Source organism: Rhinopithecus bieti, unplaced genomic scaffold (genome assembly GCF_001698545.2).
Source record: "Rhinopithecus bieti isolate Rb0 unplaced genomic scaffold, ASM169854v2 scaffold_9690, whole genome shotgun sequence".
Taxonomy (NCBI): Eukaryota; Metazoa; Chordata; class Mammalia; order Primates; family Cercopithecidae; genus Rhinopithecus; species Rhinopithecus bieti.
The window spans coordinates 869,540-890,476 of NW_016806622.1; the positions used below are offsets into that span (position 1 = coordinate 869,540).

At 35.1% G+C, this 20,937-nt stretch overlaps 1 protein-coding gene across 1 annotated transcript in view; it reads left to right on the forward strand.

Annotated features, from left to right (window-relative positions):
* The first annotated feature begins 1,703 nt into the window (after window positions 1-1,703).
* Window positions 1,704-20,937, forward strand: part of TACR3 (tachykinin receptor 3) — a 117,020-nt gene continuing 97,786 nt past the window's right edge. The window contains exon 1 of the mRNA XM_017877096.1: window positions 1,704-2,251. Coding sequence (XP_017732585.1) covers window positions 1,704-2,251 — 548 coding nt within the window. The remainder of the gene's footprint in view (window positions 2,252-20,937) is intronic.

The following is a 20,937-nucleotide window of genomic DNA, read 5'->3' on the forward strand; positions in this document are numbered from 1 at the left end:
CTCATAGGTGGGAATTTAACAATGAGATCACTTGGACTTGGGAAGGGGAACATCACACACCGGGGCCTATCATAGGGAGGGGAGAGGGGGGAGGGATTGCATTGGGAGTTATACCTGATATAAATGACGAATTGATGGGTGCTGATGAGTTGACGGGTGCAGCACACCAACATGGCACAAGTATACATATGTAACAAACCTGCACGTTATGTACATGTACCCTAGAACTTAAAGTATAATAATAAAATGAAAAAAAGAAAAAAAAACTCATTTTTAAACGACAAGAGAGAAGTTCAAACAGTTTAAGTATATTCAGTAGGTTGCTAAATGTATGTTTAACCCTAAATTTATACATAAGCCCCCAGGATGCTAAAAAAGGAGTTTCGACTCTGCAACCTCTTGATAAATTTCCTGAGATTGGTCAAAGCACAAACTATGTCCTTCCAGCTTGCACTCCACAGAGCACTTTAGCTCACTTATTCTCAAGCAAAGCTCAGAAATCAGGTCCTGCCCGTCTTTCCGGAAAACCCAGATATTTATTCAGTTACGGTATTCTCATCAGTGTGTTCTCATGGTCAAGCCCTGAAAACTAAGCTTAGCACCATATGTCCAGAACCCTGTAACCAAGAGCGTGTATTCACAGTGCTTATTGGATACCTTCAACCCAGGGAAATGTAGAGATCTGTCTCTTTGTCGTGTTTCAAGAAAATGTACTCCTTGGGATTTGTGATTTACCCTCAGTGTGCTATGACATTCCAACCTGAGCAGAATCCTCCAGGAGAATCCGGAGTCTCCAACTGCCTGCTGGGAACGGGGTCAAAGGGACAGATTTCTAGTGATAGAGATACAGGAAGAGGGAAAATGGGTGGATATGGAAAGTGGGAGCGAGATGAAAAGGGATCTGAGACGAGAGAATATAAACACCAGAGCAGAAAGTTGAATGAAATTCAAAACTCAGGGACACCTAAAAACGTCTGCGGCTGACTGTGCCCACAGCTTGTAGCAGTCTACACTCATGCACACTCTCCGAAAAATCAGCAGGATCTTATCCTTGCCTCATGGGTGAATGGTTAATTTGTGCAGGAAGGAACAGCCCCCAATACGTGTTTGAGAACAGGGACCTCAGCAAAATATCCTGAAGTTAAAAGAAGGCAAAACAATCTTGGAAAGATTTTGATTGCAGCTGAGGGAGTGCAGCCCTCCCTTGCGCGGGTCAACTTGCCAAGCTCCAGCTGCTTGTAGCGAATGAATGAAATGCAAAGGGCGGGATAGAGGGAGGGAGTGCAATCACAGCCAGCGAAGGGGATAGTCAGCTTCGCGGACCCCACAACGTCACCGCAGCGTGGGACTCCATGAGAGCATAAAGCGCGCCTGCAGCGCAGGATGCTCAGTTCTCCAGTCTGTGCCGGGCAGCTGGCGCCCTCGCTAGTTGTGGTGTGTCGCGATAACCCTTAATCTCGGGAGGATCTCATTCTTTCTGCCTGCCAGAGCCGCAAGTTCCTCTGAGAAAGTGAGACTCTTGCCCCCTAGCACCTACTGACTGCATCCTCTAACCAGCAGATATTGCAGTATCTTTCAGCTTCCAGTCTTATCTGAACACCCCGGCACCAAAGTGACCAGCAGGCAGAAAAGAACTTCAGAGGAGTCTTGTCTTGGGCTGCTCGTGGGTGAGTGGGAAGGTCCGGGACTGCAGATCGGTGGCGATGGCCACTCTCCCAGCAGCAGAAACCTGGATAGACGGGGGTGGAGGCGTGGGTGCAGACGCCGTGAACCTGACTGCCTCGCTAGCTGCCGGGGCTGCTACGGGGGCAGTTGAGACTGGGTGGCTGCAACTGCTGGATCAAGCTAGCAACCTCTCCTCCTCCCCCTTCGCACTGGGACTGCCTGTGGCTTCCCCCGCGCCCTCCCAGCCCCGGGCCAACCTCACCAACCAGTTCGTGCAGCCGTCCTGGCGCATCGCGCTCTGGTCCCTCGCGTATGGTGTGGTGGTGGCAGTGGCAGTTTTTGGAAATCTCATTGTCATCTGGATCATCCTGGCCCACAAGCGCATGAGGACTGTCACCAACTACTTCCTTGTGAACCTGGCTTTCTCCGACGCCTCCATGGCCGCCTTCAACACGTTGGTCAATTTCATCTACGCGCTTCATAGCGAGTGGTACTTTGGCGCCAACTACTGCCGCTTCCAGAACTTCTTTCCTATCACAGCTGTCTTCGCCAGCATCTACTCCATGACGGCCATTGCGGTGGACAGGTGAGGAGAGGACAGACAGAGAGGAAAGAGGGAGAAGGGAAAGAAAAGAGTTGGGTGGTGGGATAAGATTACAAAGGAAATGGTAACGTAACGGGGTCTACAAAAGTAAAGAGACCAAGAATTTTTGCTGAAAGGAGGACACTAACCCATTTGTAGCCCTCGAGTGACTGAACAAGTTTCTGCTTCCGTGGCCTCCAACACTCAAGCCCTAAATCGTTGAGCCTTACTAAGGATATCTAGAGGGACTGAAGAAGGTGAATGAGGGAGAGGTTAAAATGCCATTCCAAGTAGGGCAAACTTAGCCAGAAAACTTTAAGTACCAGCAAATTTTCTCAAATGACTTTTGAACAAAATTTATGTCATCTGTAAAGTGCACTTTTTGGCCTTCCTTCTCTCTGTGGGTCACTATTCTGGGCAGAGAAATGGTAAATGAGTCGCCCCTCCACCCTTCCTTCTTCTGTCTGTTCCTCATCCTCATCCTTTCCTGTTCCCTAGTCTTGCCCCAAGGCCAGCACTGGTTTGGTCTCCCAATCACCGAGAACTAGCAAAGGCCACACACACTCTCCAAAAACTACTGTAAACTAGCAGTTTCCACCACATCTCAGATTAGATTTGATTTCCAGTAATCTGCAGAGGCTATGAACTGAGTAAACCCTGTGTCTGCAAGTGTGTAACCAAATTTTTAGAAACTGTGTGCACTTGCCTTATCATATTGAACATTATGAAGTATAGGTATTTGTGGAAATACAATGGTGAATCCCTACCTGTTACTGAAGGCTGGCTGCACATTAATTCAACTATGTGGTGAAAATGAACCACAGCAGTTCATTTCAGTCTCAGCTTTGTGAAAGGCAGTTGCATGGAGGATACATGAGGGTGATCTCACTTTAACTTGAAGTCTCAATGCTCTTATTCATGCAAAGATTATTTTCAAACATTAACAAACCTATATCAAAATAAAATGGAGATAGATATTAATTCTTATGACATTTCAGCTGCCACTGTAATTTAAAAAATAAGAAAAAAAAACAGGTTATCTCCATAAATTCATCTAAGTTCATCCTCTGTGTTTACTATTTTGAAATACTGAGCACTGAGGTATTAGTAACATATGTATCTAGAAAATATTTTCTTGTGCCAGGCCCAAAGGATTAAATAGAAGGAGTAGAGGTTAGTAGCCACTAACTAGAATAAACACAAAATCACACTTTTAAAAAAGCCTCTAAAATTGTCAATCTTCCCTTTCTCCTTTATCTCTGATTATCCACACATATGCACCCCTTCATTTCTACTATGTATAGGAGTGCAAACAATGAAAAAAAATCAGACTCCAGTTGGGAAATAAGTGAAATTGCCTCTAATCTTATTACACCAAGATAGAAATAAGTATTCCTTTTGTTTGAGCAGCTTCCTTGCTTGTTTTGCTTTGTTTTTTTGTTTGTTTGTTTTCTTTTTATTTCTTATAGTATACGTTTTTTGATGTTTTGATTGGGGGAGAGGTATTAGCATATAATGTTATAAAATTCTTACAATCTTCTTGAAAGGTTAATGATGCAATATAAACTTTGAAGTTGAAGAAAATGTAAGTGCATGTGAAAATCTGTATTCATTGTGAAGGGGAACAAAAAGGTTATATTTTTCTCCCTTTCCAATTTCGTCGGCTGCCAACCCTTATGGGATTTGGTCCTTGGAGTTAGTTTTAAATAATCAGCTTAGGCTATCTTATTTACAGTCATTGGTTTGAATTAATGAATACGTTACTGTTAATCTTTAGCCTATTTCTTTATGTAAAACAATCATTAAAACTATTAACAAATTTAGAGTATACAATATGCTATAAAATCTGAAGCATACTCAGTTCTTGTACTGAAAATCTCTTTTAAAACTATTATTTAAAAGAACGTTCTTATTTGAGTAGTTGATAAGAAATACAGAAATAGAGAAAAGCTGGTTTAAAATAGTTTCTAAAATCAAAAAGTATACAAAATATAACAATTATTAAAACTCTCAATAGTTTGCCAGTCCAATAGTTTACCAATCTTTCTGCATGGGTGTCTTATCAAATATGAACTGTAAAAATTGACCCTGTGCTGTTCCCAGTCATTTTATAGGTTAAAGGAAACCCTTCTGAGGTTGACACCTGAATGACGTGGTATTTTCAATCATTTTATAGGATATATTTTATAAATTAAAGAAAACCTTTCTGAGGTTGACACTGAATCATGCTGCCTTCTTCATGGATTTACTGCCTCATTTAGCTTAGAATATACTAAACAGTATATATTTCCCAATTTAGACTACAATTGAAGTGTGAAAACTTCAATTAATTAATTTTGAGTGTTTTCTATCCCCACTTAATATAAACTGAATTATATCAACCTAGCCTAAATGGAAAATATATTCAGTTCACTTTGTTCCTCTGCCTAAAATCAAAAGACCCATGATCTTGAAAATAATTGCAACTTTGACTTGGGCACATATGGCTTTTGTTCAGCTGTAGCAAAATGGTTGCAGCCTCTTATTACTCTGAGAAATATTAGACCTGAAAAGAATGACAGATATTCCCTCAGTGAACGCCCGTACCTTACAAATGGAGAACCTTAAGCTAATGATCACACAATTGTTATAATAAAAGGCATTGAGTTTTCCTTGAAGCATTCAGCACTCATTTTGTACTGGAAAAATAACTTACTTTCTGTTTTCATAATTTAAATAATATTAGTAAGTTTACTAGATTTGAGTGTGAGATCACCAGTTCTGGTCTTATTCTGAAGCACATTAACTTATGATTTGCTACAAAGTCCTGCAAAACTGTTTTCTAATTAGCCAGCAATCCATCTTCCAGTTCTACACATTTCCTTCTTCCCCGGAAGTCTACTTTACCACTACCAGTACCTGTCTCCTCACCCCCTATACCTCCAACACACACACACACACACACACACACACACTCTCTCTCTCTCTCTCTCTCACAAGATGAAATTATTTGTCAGTGAAGAGTTGATTTTCTGTCCACCATCATTCCCCAATTTGCCATTTTGAAAAATAACATTTAAATATAACATTTGCCTCAAAGATGATAAGTTTTTCCAAGATTATGCAGTAGAGCCAAGATTCAAATCAATGCAGTTTGCTCCAGGGCCAGTGATTCTCTTCACCTCTACACTATTATGACACCTAACAAGTTGTGATGACTGCAGGGTTTGATTAGACAAAGTCATTATCTTTAATCAAATTAGAATTTAGTACTTGTTTAAACTGTATATCTTACATGTATATATAACATAACTTACAAATATATATATATATATAATCCTATGTTTTACTTGAGAAAGTATAAGCTAGAAAATCATTAATAGAATAGTTATTACAATACAAATATTGTGATTTCTATTCATTTACAGCATATAGTACTTGATGTATGGTCATATTAGTTACATATAGTTACAAAATAGTTACATATTTTCTTTCATTTTCTAAGCACATGCTTTGAAATTAGGTTAGAAATTATAGGAAGTTTTATTATAACATATAGAAATGAAAATTTCAGCACATATGATCCAGTATTTTTCTGAGTATTTAATTATTTTTTTTTAAATCACAAACACTGTTTCTTGTAAACCTTAAGGGAATGTGTTAGTCTGTTCTCACATTGCTATAAAGATATACCTGAGACTGGGTAATTTATAAAGAAAAGAGGTTTAATTGGCCCACAGCTATACAGGAAGCATTGTGGCTTCTGCTTCTGGGGAGGCCTCAGGAAACTTACAATCATGGCAGAAGACAAAGCAGGAGCAGTAGTCGTACATCCAGGCAGGAATAGGACCAAGAGTGAGAGGGGGAATGTGCCACACACATTTGTACAACCAGATCCCACAAGAACTCTATCAGCAGACAGTGCCAAGAGGATGGTGCTTCACCATTCATGAAGGATCCAACCCGTGATCCAATCACCTCCCTCCAGGCCCCACTTCCAACATTGGGGATTACAATTGGACATGAGATTTGGGTGGGGACACAGATCCAAACCATATCAAGGAGTAATTACTGTTTTATCTAATTGTTCAAAAGCTTTAAGAAAGATAGCAAAAAAGATGTTATTGAAATCCAGTGGCATACCTTACATGAATAATTATTAAAAGGAGTGTTCACCGGCAGGCAGAGCTTGCAGCGAGCCGAGATGGCGCCACTGCACTCCAGCCTGGGCGACAGAGCGAGACTCCGTCTAAAAAACAAACACACCAAAAAAGGAGTGTTCAAGAAAACTGCTTAAGAATAGTAATGGCCAAGTAGATACAAATAGCCTTCTCTGCTACCCTTTGTTGTTTTTAATTTATTTGGTAATCTTCTATCTCACTTTTTCATAAACCTAATTTATACAAAGTACTCAAAGATCCCCTGGGAAGAGCTTTTGAAATTTATTCTGAACACATACAAATATACAGTCATGAGAAATACTGCGGCCTTAATCTAATAACAGGTTATCTAAATGTATTGTGGTAAATTTTGCATCATTATCAACATTATTGATATAAACTCTTTGCTAAATCTTTAAAAAATAATTTTTCAGTCTTTAATTTGACTTCCCAGTGCAATATCCTCCCTCTGCACCCTAGGAAAAATCACTGTCCGTGCAGTTAATACTCTTTATTAGTGTTATAGTTATACTTGACTCACTATCACTAGTTACCTCAAATGATGAACTTTTTAACCTAAGATCAATTGTTACATATTTTTGAATTGTTTACAAAATAGTAACTATAACTATGATAAAAGTAACTTTCAGGAAACTTATCATAACTGTTTGACTTTTTCTAAAATTTGTAATTCTCATTCAATAATTTAAAAATATCCCATTTGCATCCACTAAAATTACTGCTCTAGTGAGTTGTCAAAGTTCAGTTAAAATTATAATGCCAAATCTTGTAAAATTGTGAGCAAATAGTGAAAGCAATAAATATATATTAATTGAATGGGTAATAAGATTATCACAGAATCATATGTAATCAGAGGTCTTTCTTTTATAACTAGCTGAACTCCGGCTGATATCAAGGTTACATTAACCACAACAGAAAAGTGTATGTCAAACAAAAATTTATAGCATATTTAACAGGCATAAACATCCTTAATATATAACATATTCTTATTTACTAAGGAAAAGTACATCCCCAGTGTAAAATAACAAAAGACATAAACAAAATCCCCATAAAAAAAATCTAACAAGCATGAAACTATAATTTGCTTATATCCCATATTTTCATTTCCTTATGTGCTATTTGCTCTTCAAGCCACTCAAATCTCATTACTTTTCCCAACCCTATCCAAAGAGCCACTCTGAGAAATCCAGTGGACATTTCAGTCCTTGACTTCTTTGACCCGTGAGTAATATTCCTCACAGGTGGCTACTGCCTGGAAATCTCACCTCTTGGCTTCCAACTTTTCTGATATCCTTCCTCCTCAGCCTCTCTTCTATGACTGTATTTCTGAATCTCTGCCTGTACATAATGATTAAATGCAGAAGTTCCTTTATGTTAAATTCTGGGCCTGTTTTTCTTCTTCTTTACTTCCTGTTTCCCCAAGCAATCTCATTCAGAACCATTTTATTTTCCACTGTGATTGAAGAGCTCCCATTTTTTTTTCTATCTAATTGATTTTCTTCTGGATTACAGACACATGAGAATCTATACAATGAACAGACAAATATAAATGAATAAAAAATTAAGATTGGAGAAAAAATACCTAAATATAAAATAAGACCAGGTTGTTATATATATGAAGTCATGCCAGAGTAAATTTGTAGAGTAGACATTCTGGTCAAACAATCTTAATTTCTTATAAAAGTTAAACTTCAAATATGTCTCTGAGTCTCTTGATAATTATACAAAAAAAAGGAAATAAAATTTTAATATGGTTTACACTGTCTGTAAGGACAGTACATATACATTCCTTAAGTGCTAAAGAATTTCTGATACTTGAATTTCAAAGAATTATTTGTATGAGTGAAAAGAAAACAATATCCTCAAGCACACTGTCGTAAATGCAAAAGCAGGTTTCCCGTGGATTTTTATTTAGCATTCCACCAAGTGGGCCAAAGGCATGGTACCGAAGCAGAACTCAGTGAATGACATTTTCAGGTACTAAACATTTATCTGAGCAAAGTTTCCAGATGGTCTGGTTTGATACAAGGATAAAACTGCAAGAAAGGATAAAACATATTTTCTACTGAAGTATCTTTTTTTCTCATTTGAAATTTGGATATAGCTTGGGAAACAGATAACTCAAAGTTGTAATATATGGCAAAAGTTCTTGGAATCAATTTTATCCCAGTTGCCAGTCACTGATCCTGATTCATCCTCCTTCCCAGTCTTATACTTAAACATATTTTTTCTTATTCATTGTAAGAGCCACACATTCACAGTGAAAAAACAAAAATATATAAGTATTAGAAAGTTAAATTTAACTCTTACTCATATTTATCCTACCCCCTAAATATCACCAACTTATGACCGTCACATTCACATTGCAATGCTTACCCCAGCTTTTTATTATATATACTTTCTTTCTCTCTCTATGCACTCATGTATAGTACATTATATATATGCATATATATACACACATACACATACAGATATATTTTCTTTAATTATTAAAACAATATAACATTATTATGTCATATAAATTAACATGCTGTTATTAAACATTTATTTGACAAATTATAGATCTTAGATATACTTTGGCATCATGATGTAGAGATTTGTTTTATTCTATAAAATTTAGTTCAATTTTTTAATAGATAAGTCATGTATTTGGCTTAAAACTCAAAGAAGCAAATAATTCACAAATATAAAATTCCATTGGTAACACTTCTTTGATGTGTGGTCATGTACACTCAATAACCTCCTTGACATTTCTACTTGGATGTCTGAAAGGCCCTTTAAATTCCACAAAACCCATCATCTTACCTCCAGATATTTTCCTCTTTCAGTGTTTCAATAAAAAGTGCAAGCATTCGTCCAGTTCAAATAACTCACAAATCTATTACATTTTTTCTGCCTTTACTCCCACTTCCCTACTCCAAGCCATCCTCATCTCTTTTCTGGTCTACTAAAATAGCCTAATTGGTCTCCCCACATCCAGGCTTAACCTACCCTAATGTGTTCATATGGCAACACAGAATTATGTTTTCAAAACATACATGAGAAAATATTTTCCACACGCCTATTTAGAATCCTACAATGTTTCCATTGCACTTACGAGAAGAATAATATTCTTAATCCAGTACAATTTCATTAGATAATTCGACTGGCCTAAATCTCTGTTTCAACCACTCAGATCCTCTTTCAAGTTCGTAAATGTATGATCTTATCTTTTTGCCATAAAATCTTTGAATACACAGTTTTGCTTCTCCCTCAAATTCTCTTCTTCCAATTCCTCATTAGCTAAACGTACTCCTCTTTTAGATAACTGTTCAAATGTCACTTTTACAGAGATACCTTCCATGATCCTCCAAATATAAATTAGCTGATTCCTTATAGATTCCCATTGCACATGACAATCATAACATTTTCATATTTATATTTATTTATGAAATATAAATTTTATGTTTCTTTTTAAAACTATTTGATTGATAATTTACTCCAAGAGACTTGTAAGTACCATAAAGGCAGGCTCGATGTTCTTAGTCCCCTTTGCATTCTTATGCCTGTCATGCACTCTGGATTGGTTAATAAATGAATTATAAAAGTAAATAAATGAATGAAAAGGCAATGAAATACCACTTTTTATGTAACCAAAATGATAAGAGATTGGTAAGCATGCAATGAAATGGGCATTTTTACACATATTTTTATGAAATTGCAATTTTAACAGTTTACAATTATCAATTACTATTTTATATAGTTTATCCTAACATTTGGGTATAAATCGGTAAAAATCTCTTAGGAGGGTAATTGTCAATTCATACATCCTTTGAGTCATTGGTTCTACTCAGGATTTCATTTTAGGAAATAATAATAGATTTTAATAAAACTCATATTTAAAGACAGTTTTCAAACCAAAATGCAAAGAACTGAAAACAACTAAAATTCCCAAGAAAATGATCTAACAAATTATAGAGCATCCAAAAATGAAATTTTATGTAGAAATAAAAAATTACATATTTGAATATAACCACAATTCTCCCAAGTCTCTGTGCCCTTGTGTATAAATATGGTAACATTAACACGAATATTTAAATTTCTTTGAATCATAACTTTTACTTATAAACCATTTCTTGCTATAGTGTCCTAATTATTTCAGAGTACCTAGTGAGGATAGTCAGGCAGAGGATAATGATAAGAGTTTATCAGTAGTCTTCTTTAGCACTTGATATGGTTTGACTCTGTTTCCCCACCCAAATCTCATTTTGAATTTTAACCCCCATAATCCCCATGTGTCAAGAGAGGAACCAGGTATGAGGTGATTGGATTATGGGGCTGGTTTCTCCCATGCTGTTTTTATGATAGTGAGTGAGTTTTCATGGGATCTAATGATTTTATAAAACAGTTTTCCCTGCTCTTCCTTGCTCTGTCTCACCTGCAACCATGTAAGATGTGCCTGTTTCCTCTTCCATCCTAAGTTTCCTGAGGTCTCCCCGGCCATGCAGAACTGTGAGTCAATTAAACCTTCTTTGTTTATAAATTACCCAGTCTCAGGTAGTATCTTTGTAGCCTTGTGTAAACAAACTAGTACAGCACTTCTACAGCAATGTCAACACTTCCATAAAGAGTATGACCATTTCACTGGAGTAGGAAGCCATCTCCTTTTCCATATTGCTATTTTTAGCACACTACTTCCAAATCTGCAAGATTCACAGGTTACAAACTTTGCCCTCAGCATGACATTTTTGTGAAGCCTGTTTTATTCCATATAGAATGTGGAAAAATATCTCATCCCTACATTTTGCTAAATGTATCACCAATCTCCTTTCTTTTTTTTTTTTTTTTTTTTTGAGACAGAGTCTCGCTCAGTCGCCCAGGCAGTGGCGTGATCTCGGCCCATTCTACACAGGGTTTCACCGTGTTAGCCTGCATGGTCTCGATCTCCTGACCTCGTGATCCGCCCACCTTGGCCTCCCAAAGTGCTGGGATTACAGGCATGAGCCACCACGCCTGGCCATGTATTAGCAATTTCTTAATACCCAAAGTTCCTTCATCTTCTACTTGCAATTCTCTCTTCATAGGGTTCAGTTCTAAATCAAATGTCCAACATGAGAAATTGTGCATACATTTTCTTCCCTATGCCTCATCACTCTGTGCATAAATCATTTTTATTAAGGTTTCCTCATTGATATATTAAATAAATGCTGTAGAATGGACAAGGGTTTGCAGCTCCACCACTTCATTAGACAGTCAGATTCTTAATCTAATTCTAGACTCAGCAGGATTTTAACACGTGAGAAATTTTAGACCATGGATTTAACAGTCCAATATAATTTTATATATGTCATAAGGTGGATATGGTTTGAATTTTCTCTGAGTGTTGAGACTTTGGGTAACTTTATTTTCTTGTATAGTTTTCTTTTCTTAATCATCTACAACAAAAATGTTCTTTTACACAAAACAAAATAACGTCAAATAATTATTTATTAAAGTTCTGAGATGAGTGGTGGTGTGGTTGTACAATAGTGTAAATGTACTTATTGCCATTGAACTGTATACTTAAAATGGTTAAAATGGCAAACTTTATGTTATATATATTTTACCACAATAAATTTTAAAAACAATATTAATTAATTAAAATGAACACTTTTAAAATATGATGACTCAGATACATGCAAAACAATTTGGACTCCAAAATAGGACAAATTGATTAAACTTTAAATACTTTTGAGGTATATGTTTTACAGCAACATTTTAAAAACACATTTGATGTCTGACATAAATTGTAAAGACAGTTCTGGCAAGAGAGTCCTGGTAACATCATAATATGTTGTAAGCAGTAAAATAATTTTCCCCCAAATTGTATAAGGAGACATCACCTGTTTGGAGTAATAGAAGCCTGCCTGGAGGCTACGGGGATAAATCAGCACAGTGTTTGTAGTGTTTAGTGTGCTATGTGATGCAGGATTTTAATATTTGCTTAAGTTCACTATTTTGAGCTTGTATTATCATCTGTAAGATGTTTTTCCTTCACACCTGTCCAAGTATCAAGACTACTTAAAATTATCTGTTATGCACTCCTATAAGTAAGGGAAAATATGTCTATAATTATATCACTAAGCAACAGTGGGCCCAGTTGTGTTCTAGAGCCTGTTTAAATCAGCTAGAAGGAACCAGTTGTGCACATTTCTTCCCAACTGGAATACAAAGTAGTATTCAATGATACTACTATGATAGCTTGAAGTCATGGGAGAAGTATTTATACTACAGAAATCTGGAAACGCTACAAATCAGGAGTTGTGCTTTTTGTTGTTTATCCAGGAGTACCTGTGGTTAAAAACATTTATAGCACATGACTCACTGTTTGTGTACTCACTCATTCAACAGATATTTCTCAAGTACCTTGTAAGTACTAGATGTTGTATAGGTATGGGGCACACTGAAATAAACAAAGTAGACATGGCTCATAATTCCATGAAATTTTATATAATAGTTAATACCTCTAGTTTAAAACCCTTGTCTGTAATCCAGAATTTTTAATACAACAACCTACTCAGCATCTCCATCTGAGTGTCTGAGGGTCATCTCAGATTTACACATCCAAAACAGAGTTCCTGATGTTCCTCTAAAACTTACTCCTACTGCCATCTTCTGAGGTCAAAATATGAGCCTCAGGTCAAAACTCCAGGAAACTATCCTTGGCTCATCTCATCTTTCATACATATCCAATCCATCAGCAAATCTAGTCATGTCTCCTTTCAAATTATATGTTGAATCTAATCACTTAAGACTCCTACTGCTGCCATCTTAGTCAAAGCCAATATCATTTTTCACCTAAATTACTACAATACTCACCTAACTGGTTTTCTTACCCATACTCCTGTTCCCCTTTAGTTTGTTCTCAATGCAACAGCCAGAGTGAGCCTATTAGCAATGGACTCATAATATATCTCCTCTGCAAATCATTCAATAGCTCCTTAGCTCTCTCAGGGTAGAAACTGAAGTCCTTACACTGACTTACAAGAATTTAGACTAGCTGGTCCTTTGTTACTCTATAATCTTTTCTATTACTACCACTTCCCCACTGTGCTCCACCATCACCGTTCTCCATCATTTTGTCAGCATACTAGGCAAGTTTCCACCTCAGGACCTTGCACTCTGTAGCAAATATTCTTCCTCCAAACAGCTATGTTGTTCATTCCCTATGTTGCTTCTGGACCCTGACTATCATATAAAATTGCTTTATTTTTATAACATGTATCACCTCCTAAAATGCTATGTAATTGGACTACTGTAATACTTACTTTTGCCTCTCTCCCCTATAGTGTTAGAAGTTCCATGAAAACAAGGCTTGACTTGTGTATCAACTAAATGAATGAATAATAAGTAGAATGCATGGTAACTATGAGAACACATAACAAGGGAGAGTGTATTTATTGTGTTAGAAGAGAAAAACAGAAGTTGTAAAAGTGTTTTGCTTATTTTAATTTTAATTTTATGGGTACATAATAATTATACATATTTATGGGGGTACATGTGATTTTTTATACAGTCATACAATGTGCAATGATCAAGTCAGGGTAATTGGGTATTCATTACCTCCATTTCTTTGTCATTTTTTTGTATTAGGAACATCTCAATTCCACTCTTTTATTTTATTTTAAAATATGCAATAAATTGTTGCTAACTATAGTCACACTGTTACGTTTTTCAGCTTCTAGTAACCATCATTTGACCATATGAGTTCATTATTAAAAATTTTAGTTCTCACTTATGAGTAAGAACACATGAAATTTGTCTTTTCTGTGCCTGGCTTATTTCACTTAGCATAAAGTCCATCAGTTCCAGAAGTGTTTTTAATGTTCTTTATTTTACAAAAAAAAAAAAAGAAAGAAAGAAAGAAAGAAAATAAAATATCCTCTGATACATTGTCAGTGTTGCTAATATTAAATTTTAAAAATCATATAAATACTCTACATAATCTCATGGATAATGATCACCTTCAAATTAAGGTGAACCATCAATGGAGAAAAAGATTTGAGACTTTTCAAATGAGCATAAATAACAATTTTGAAGAAATCAAACAAAAGATGCTAGGCACTTATGAAAGTGAATATTTATAATGTATAAGTACTATTAATCCAAATCCCAGGTGTATAAATGAATTAAATTTTTAAAAGTCATAGTACCATGTGTATTGACTTTTATACCTTCAAAATAAATGCATGTGTAAAAGTTTTTTTTCCGATAGCTAACTACATGATGTAAAATACATTCAAATTTCTTTAACTACTAATTATGATTTCATTAGCTTAAAATGTTTTATTTGTTAAAATTGTAAGTTAAATATATCTTCCACAAAGGTTTACACAATCTAGTTTCATACTGAAGACAGCAGTATTTCAGAATCAAACAATAGTAGTATAATTCAATATTATCTTTTAAAATAACAGAATGCAATATCTTTCCTACATAGGAAATTACTGGCAATCCCCGTTCACCATTCACAGAGTAATCGCTGATGAAACTTTGAAAGTGCAGGAGTGAAACAGGACTCCTTGGAAAAAAAAGATACTAGCTTTAAAATTTTAGTTCACAAAGAGAATACTTACACTAAAGATAGAATAAATACTTATTTGCATTAAAAGTTATCAAGTTTAAACATATACTTCTCACTGCACACAAATTTGAGTTACCAATGTTTAGTTAAATAACACAAGTGCCGACCGGGCACAGTGGCTCACACCTGTAATCCCAGCACTTTGGGAGGCCGAGGTGGGTGGATCACAAGGTCAGGAGATCAAGATCATCTTGGCTAACATGGTGAAACCTTGTCTCTACTAAAAATACAAAAATTAGCCGGGCATGGTGGCAGGCACCTATAGTCCCAGCTACTTGGGAGGCTGAGGCAGGAGAATGGCGTGAACCCGGGAGGCGAGCTTGCAGTGAGCTGAGATCGTGCCACTGCACTCCAGCCTGGGTGGCAGAGCAAGACTCCATCTCAAAATAAATAAATAACACAAGTGCCCCCAACAACATAGCTCACATTTCAGTTACCATGTCATATTAACTCACACAGTAACTGTGAGTGTTTGCATAAAAGACAAACTTAACTGCTAGCTTTTCAGTCTATGAACATTCCTTCTTTCAAAATCTGTCACCGATTGGTTACTGATCTGTTCATCCAGTTCATGCACAAACAGAAAAGCACATAGCTGTATTGCCCAAGTGCTTTCTAGTGATAAACTCACATGACATTTTTAAAAATGACTCATCAAGGCCCAGAGCAGTGGCTCACTGCTATAATCCCAGTGCTTTGGGAGGCAGAAATGGGAGGATCACTTGAGACCAGGAGTATAAGGTTACAGTGAACTATGACTGCACCACTGCATGCCAGTCTGGGTGACAGAGCAAGAACCTGTCTCAATAATAATCATCATCATAGCTAAAGAAAGAGGGACTGGTCAGCAAGATGAAAGCAGAGTGAAGAAATTAAAAGAATTGAGAAGTGAGAATGCTGAAAGTAAAATTTGAATCCAATGTAAATGCAGTTATGGAAGAATAACCGATGGAGGGAATATTGATACTTTCACTCTTCAGATTCTAGATTTGCAGCCTGAGGGAATTATGCAAGGTGAACTTATCAACCTAAAGGAAGAAACTGGAAGTAACAAATGGGTGAAGCTGTCATAGAGGAAGTGGCATCAGCAAAAATCTTCACATTAAAAAAAAAACTCTTCAAGATAGTTCACCACTTTGAAAGTGCAAAGGATAAAATGTTGGAAGATAATTCAAATTTAGAAAAAAGGAGAATGCTTTGCCAAAGCATAGAAATGATGCTTGCTCTGCATAATTTTATATGACAAGAAGAAGGCAAATTCTGTTCATACTATTTGTGATACATTTTTTTACAGAGAAATGAAACATTTTATTTCTCATTTTTTCTAATGTTTTAAAATTATATTCTACAAAATGTTTTCTGTTTTCATTTCTCTGTGTATTTATAACTAAGAGTAAGGGAGTTTTGATATTTTAACAAAATTTTAAAGATTACAGGAAAATTATATTTTTTCCCAGTGATTATTCAGATCACTTTGCACGCTCTCAGTTTATATGATCATTTTGATTTCCAAGTACCATTTTGCAAAGCAAAGACTACCTGTATGTAAAAAAAATCACAGTCTAATTGCCTAAGTTTGGTAATCAATAGATACTCTTTTCTCAGACTTCCACACTATTTAGCTCATTGATATAGATCATTCTATTTACCAAACATTGTAACTTACTGAAAATACCTCTGTCAGAGATATAATTATATAGGTTTCTAAATAGAATAAAAAAGAAAACAAGGGAGAAGGAAAACAGCTACTAGAAAAGGTAACCTACAGAGTGTGGATGGCTAAATATTAAAAACTATTAACACATAATTTCAAAAAATAAGCATGGGATCATCTAAGTGGATTCTGAAATAATTTGTGATAACTCAATACCCATTCCTGACAGAATTCTTGGCGAACTATAATATACGGTATTTCTTAAGATAATAAACAATATTTATCTCCAGATATAATATGTGAGAACTATACGAAGTAAATTTTACAGAGAGAGAGAGAGAGACATATCTATATCCTGTGGACCTTTGAGCAATGCAGGATTTAGGGGCACTGAGCCCTGCACAGTAAAATAAATTGTGTATAATTTTGAGCCCCATGACACTTTACCATTTACTTCACTGGAAACCTTACCAATAATATAAACAGTCAACACCTATTGTATTCTTATGATAAAGTAAGCTAGAGAAAAGAATACATTATTAAGAAAATCATAAGGAAGAGAAAATATACTATTCATTAAGTGAAAGTGGATCATCATACAAGTCTTTATTCTCATCATCTTGTTGAAAAGGCTAAGAAGGAGGAGGAAGAAAGGGGATTGATCTTGCTGTCTGAGAGGTAGCAAAGGGAGAAGTGGAGGAGATGGAAGGAGAGGCAGGAGAGACAGACATACTCGGTGTAATTTTACTGAAAACAATCCGTGTATAAGTGGACCTGTGCAGTTCAAACTCATGTTGTTCAAAGGTCAAACATACTAGAAAATAGAAAACACTTTCTATTTTCTAGTATGTTTGAAAAGAAACATACTGAAAAGATTAAAACATACTGAAACATTAAAACATAGAAAACATACTGAAAAGATTAAATGGTAAAAGTATACCAGTTATTTTTAGTTTCACTGTAATTCCAGTAAAACCATGGTAGAAGTTTCATAGAACTTAAATTATTGTCAAAAGTTTTCTGATTATAAGCTACTGAGATTAACCAAGAAATGTTTACTACTAATAAAAAATAATAATGAAGAAAATTGTCCAATGAGATAGGAAAATACTATAAAATTATAATGAATGGAAACGTTTGGAATTTGAAAAAGAATCCACAGTCAGATTGATTGTTGATATCAATAATTATATGTAAATATGTAAGAAGTTCAAATCTAGGATTATGTCTTCCTGTGAATTGATCCCTTTCATCATTATCAAATGTCCCTCTCTATGTTTAATAATACATGCCTTAAAGTCTAATTTTTATCGTATTTATATAGCAAATCTTTTCTTCTGGTTAGTGTTTACATGTTAAACACCTCTTTACATAAACATCTTAATACCAAGTTCATTACACATGAACTTCTTTGATATATTATAATCAAAAGCAAGGTTGGCTGCTTGCTATGTATAAAGCTGGTAAACAAGGGTGAAGTGCAGCAGAAGGAAAGTGACCTTAATCTAGAGTCATCCATAGGGAAATGTCCAAGGCTAGTGCCTTAAAGAAATCATTTCAAACTTTAGGCTGGGGAGACGGGCTGAAAAAGGGAACTTGGAATGGGAAGCATGTGGGAGTTGTGCTGGGTACAAAGTCTGTGTGTCTTATTCCGGTGGCTATCTTGAGTTGCAGTCCACCTGGAACACAGGCTGGCATTATCTCAACAATGGCTGGGTTGTTGACTAACTATCATGAAGTAATCTTCAGAATTTTGCAACTGGGTCTCCATGCTTGGTGTGTCTCAAGATTAGCCCCTGGAATTCCCAAGTAAGCACACAGATAAGTGTGCATCATGTAAGCTTCACAAACATACAGTTAGATAAATGTGCATGGTGTAAGCTTCCCAAGCATACAGTTAGATAAGTGTGCATGGTGTAAGCTTCACAAGCATACAGTTAGATAAATGTGCATGGTGTAAGGAAGTGTATGGTGGGAAAGGGAAGGACGTAGAGTTTTAAAAAGTACACTTCAAGGCTATATTTTAAGACTAAGGAGGGAAAAATAGGTTTCTGAAATTTGCTTCAAGTCTTGAGACTAGGAAGAAAGGAAAAAAAAAAGAAAAAAATTTAATGTGTTTTGAACCTAAACTGCTTGGTTACAATATGAGATAATTACAAAGAAAGTACCACAAACAAATAAGAAAAGTATAATTTCCCAAAATATGAAATTTGGAATTCAGCTAATTATCAGAAGTAAAGTTAGAATCCTACTTTTAACTGAGCACAAATATAAATATCTCATAGAATAAACTGTAGTGATAAAATCATAAAATCAAAATATTATCATTAAACTCTTCATTTTACCTAGGAAAAAAATCTCTAAACATAAGAGCATCAGAATACAGGGAAAAACATTGATTAATCTGACTATATAAAACTATATAACCAAAGCATTATATTAAGCATAATTAGATGATAAAGCAAATCTTTAAGTATCTATGATTAAATGAAATACAAAATTAATATTTTAACTTATAATTAATTCTTATGAATCAATATGAAAATATCAGTAGGAATATGCAAAAGGTGACAATTGTAGAAAATAAAATGGTTACATAGACAAAACATTTTACAATAATTAAAGAAATGCACATTTAACTAAAAAGAGGCAACCACATTTTATGGTAATGCAACGATGATAAAAGTCAGAGAAGTGAGTATTCTAATTCTCTGCTGGAGGAAATAGAAATCAGAACAATCATTTGAGAAATTATTTGGCAATTAGCTAACTGAAATTACTAATTCTTTTTGACACAGCAGCTTCACCTGTGTGTCAAATAAAATTAAAATAAAGATGTTTGCCCATAAAAAATAAAGATACAAAGAAATATTTTATTGTTTGCGAATTTTTAACAATACAGTTTCAAAATAGACTTCTATGTACATGTTTTAGAATATACATTAATCAGTGATATAATGTTTTCAGGATGTTGATATGCAAAAAGACATACAATAAAATGTTAACTTAAAAAGTTGTAGAGATTACAGATAAAAAAATAGTGATATAATGATATGCATATATATTTGCATATGCAAAAGAAAATAGTGAAAGGAAATGAAAAATGAACCAGGATGTTTAGCAACGCTTTCCTTTAGTGGTAGTATTATGGAGAACTTGTATTTTCTTATGTATATTTTTCTGTATTTCAAAAGTATACATTTAATAATGAGAAGGAAAATGTAACTTGTTTGTAAAGCAGGATGAGAATAATCCACTGTTGCATTTTGTACAATGTCCTGAATGTTCATTGCTTTCTTATTAATATGTTATTCTATTGGTGATTTACTCATAGAAGCCTGGTCAATAGCTCTCCCTTAGCAGTAAACTGGCCCCTCAGAACTCACACTGAGGCTCACTACATCTATTCATTTCTGTTAGTCACTGGAGTTATGTAATATACCATATCTAATGACACAGTATTTTCTATTTACTTGCTATCTGGATATGGTTCTACTAATTGGATTTGTTAATGTTTAAGGAAAAACACTTTAGCAACACATGTACACATAACATTTCAAAATAAATAGAATTGTTGCCATTATCTGACATGATGGTGACGAAACTCTCCTCTTAATTACAGCAAGTTGGTTAATCATGTTGTTCAAATCTTCTTTATCTTTACTAAGTTTCATTATTATTGTTATTTTGCCTTCCTATTTTACTGGCTACTGAGAGTGGTATCTTATAGTGCAACTATGATTGTGGATTATTTCTCATCTTAATTCTGTCAAGTTTGCACTGTACATCTTGAAGCAACATTAATTAAAATCTAGGATTGTTATGTCTTCCTGTGAATTGATCCCTTTTATCATTATCAAATGTCCTTCTTTATATTTAATAATATATGCCTTGAAGTCTAATCTTTATGATATTTATATAGCAAATCTTCTCTTCTGATTAGCGTTTATGTGGTAAACCTTTTTACATAAACATTTTAATATCAAGAACGTCTAATATAAGAAATCACAAATTTGATTTCATGGTAATGAGTCATGTAAATTCCAATCACGTAATTTTATTTTACATTCATAGTAAATTCCAATCATGTAATTTTATTTTTACATTCACACACAGTAAAATTTATTTTGATTGGTGTACAGATTGAAGATTTATTATTATTATTATATACTTTAAGCTCCAGGGTGCATGTGCACAACATACAGGTTTGTTACATATGTATACATGTGCCATGTTGGTGTGCTGCACCCATTAACTCGTCATTTACATCAGG